Raw genomic sequence first — 3,144 nt, 5'->3', positions numbered from 1 at the left:
ACCGGAGGGATCCAACTCTGTGGTGTATTTTATATTTGCAACAAGAAGAAGAGAGTGCTTAACACTGTTTGGGTAGATAAACACACTTAAACCTTATTGTGTGCAGGGCAAGAAAAATAAAGTCATGTGGATCATTGATAGTGAATATTCCAGACACATGACAGGTGATAAAGCCCTGTTATCATAATTTGAGGAAACGGTTGTCCCTTTGGTGACCTTTGGAGACAACAAAAAGGGATTCACAATGGGCTTAGCAGTTTGATTCTTGAAAATGTTGTTATTGAAGATGTAGCACTAATTGCAGGTCTTGAAGTAAACCTTCTAAGTGTTATTCAATTTACATATAAAGGTTTCAAGGTTATTTTTGACAAGGAAGATTGCTCAATTACAAGCAAGAAAACTGGCGAGGTTGCTCTAAAAGGAGTAGGGAAGGGAAGCCTTTTTGTTGTAGAAATGAACTCAGCAGACAAGGACATAATATGTTGCTTCTACATCAAGGCATCTAGTGAACAAAGTATACTCTGGCACAAGAAGCTCTCTCACTTAAACTAAAAGCAATTAATACTCTAGTGAAAAGAGAATTGGTGAGCGATATGCCAGCTTTAGAATTTGCTCAAAATGAAATTTGTGAAGCTTGTCAAAAAGGCAAAATCAAGAGGTTCAGTCATAAAAGAAAAGTTGTGAATTCCAATAATGCTCCACTACAGCTTATCCACATGAATTTGTTTGGACCTGTAAATGTCATGTTCATATCCAGAAAGAAGTATGCTTTGGTGATGGTGGATGACTACTCAAGGTACATTTGGGTGAAATTCATGCATTCAAAAGATGAAACTCCACACATCATTATTGAACACATAAAGAAAATTGAGCAGTAGGCTGAAGATCAATTGTCAAAATATTGAGGAATGACAATGGTACATAATTCAGGAATGCAATACTAAGTGAATTTTGCAAAGATAAAGGCATTTTTCAAGAGTTCTCAGCTGCAAGAACAGCTCAACAAAATGGTGTGGTTAAAAGAAATAATAGAGCTGTAGTTAAAGCTGCAAGGACAATATTGTAGGATGCCAAACTGCCAACCAGGTTTTGGGAAGAAGCTGTTAACACAACATGTTACACTCAGGACATATATTTACTAAACAAAAACATTGGCAAGTCACCCTACTCAATTATGTCAAAAAGAAAGCCTATTGTTAAGCATCTTCATGTGTTTGGAAGCAAGTGTTTTATGTTAAAAGACAATTCTGAATATGTTGAAAAATTTGACTCCAAAGTATTTGAAGATATTTTTATTAGATATTCATTAAAAATGACTGCCTATGGAGTCTATGTGCTAGAGCAGAAGAAAATAATGAAAAACACGGATGTGATATTTGATGATAACAAGTATCCATGATTAGAATTCCTTGATGAAAATGAAGCTGAAACATTAAAATTTGAAAACCTCAACCTTGAAAGTGATTCTGAAGATGAAGCTGAAGTCAACACAAACAACAGTATGGAGGAAGAGAAAAGTGAACCAGTGAACTCTGACAATAAGAATTCATCTCAAGGAAGAAGCTCACCTGAATTTTATGGCATAAACTCAGGAGGGGAATGAGATAATTGTTATGCAAGTCATGCCAACAATGACGAAAATAAGGATAATTCTAGTCACCAAAATTATTACACCTATAAATGGGACAAAAATCACACAAGAGACACTATAATCGGTAAATCTAATGCTGGAGTGAGGACTAAAAGTGCCACTACAAATGAATGCTTGCATGCATGCTTTCTGTCTCAAATTGAGCCTAAGAAAACCGAAGAAGATCTACTTGACACTGATTGGATAACTGCTATGCAAGAAGAGCTAGATTAATTTGAAAGAAATAAAGTTTGGGAATTGGTTCCTACACCAACAAACAAAAGCATCATTGGAACAAAATGGGTGTAGATGAACAAAATGGATGAAAATGGCATTGTGACAAAAAACAAAGTAAGATTGGTTGGCAAAGGCTACTCACAAGAAAAAGGAATTTATTATGATAAAACTTTTGCTCTAGTTGCAAGGTTTGAAGCAATAAGAATTTTCTTTGCATTCACTGCACATCCCAATTTCAAGGTGTATCAAATAGATGTGAAAAGTGCATTCATTAATGGTGAACTAGAAGAGATAGTCTATGTGCAACAGCCACATGGCTTTAAAGATCCGGAATTTCCTAATTTTGTTTATAAACTTTTAGAGGCTCTATATGGATTGAATCAAGAACCAAGATCATGGTATGACACTCTATCAGAATTTCTACTCAAATATGGGTTCACTAGAGGCACAATTGACAATACTCTATTCTACAAGCAACATGGTGATGACATCAATCTAGTTCAAATTTATGTGCATAATATCATCTTTGGCTCAACTAATGAAAAGTCATGTCAAAAATTCTCAAGAATCATGCAAAGTGAATATGAGATGAGCATGATAGGAAAACTAAGTTACTTTCTTGGCCTTCAAGTTAGCCAAATAAGCGATGGAATCTTCATCAGTCAAACTAAGTATGTCAAAGATCTTTTGAAGAAAATTAAAATGGTGGACTGCTCACATACATCTACCCCTATGTCTACAGCTACCAATTTGGATAAAGATAAGAAGGGAAAAAGTGTAGACATCTCAAGCTATAGGGAATGATTGGATCTGTACTCTATTTCACTGCAAGTAGACCAGACATCATGTTTGACACATGTCTGTGTGCTAGATTTCAAGCAAATCCTAAAGAATCACACTTAATGGCTGTCAAGAGAATTTTCAGATATTAAAAGGGAACATCAAACTTGGGATTGTGGTATCCTAAGGGAACTGGTTTTGAAGCTGTTCGATACACAGATGCAGATTTTATTGGATGCAGGGTATACATAAAAAGTGCAAGTGGAAGTTGTCAATTCCTTGGTCAAAGACTTGTATCATGGTATAGTAAGAAATAGTAATATGTGTCAACTTCCACAGCTGAGGCATAATAAATAGCTGCTAGAAGTTATTGTGCTTAAGTGCTTTGGATTAGAAATCAACTAATGGATTATGGCCTAGTGTTACAAAAGGTCCCAATCATGTGTGACAATACTAGTGCGATATCTATTGTTGCTAATCCATTTAATCATTCTAGA

The 3,144-nt window shown here is 35.3% G+C and overlaps 1 protein-coding gene across 1 annotated transcript; it reads left to right on the top strand.

The window, feature by feature from the left end:
* The first annotated feature begins 593 nt into the window (after nt 1-593).
* Nucleotides 594-1,066, top strand: LOC141685688 (uncharacterized). The gene is made up of 2 exons (XM_074490778.1): nt 594-796; nt 931-1,066. The coding sequence occupies exons 1-2, from the start codon at nt 594-596 to the stop codon at nt 1,064-1,066; spliced, it is 339 nt and encodes a 112-aa protein (XP_074346879.1).
* The last annotated feature ends 2,078 nt before the right edge of the window (nt 1,067-3,144 follow it).

Source organism: Apium graveolens, chromosome 9 (genome assembly GCF_009905375.1).
Source record: "Apium graveolens cultivar Ventura chromosome 9, ASM990537v1, whole genome shotgun sequence".
NCBI lineage: Eukaryota > Viridiplantae > Streptophyta > Magnoliopsida > Apiales > Apiaceae > Apium > Apium graveolens.
This window is presented reverse-complemented; position numbering and strand designations above follow the sequence as displayed.

Excerpts from the sequence above, each read along its gene's own strand:
- LOC141685688 (XM_074490778.1), top strand. The coding sequence starts at position 594 with ATGCCAGCTTTAGAATTTGCTCAAAATGAAATTTGTGAAGCTTGTCAA. Across the intron at positions 797-930 it reads ATGGTGGATGACTACTCAAG|GAATGCAATACTAAGTGAAT; the intron begins GTACATTTGGGT and ends TACATAATTCAG.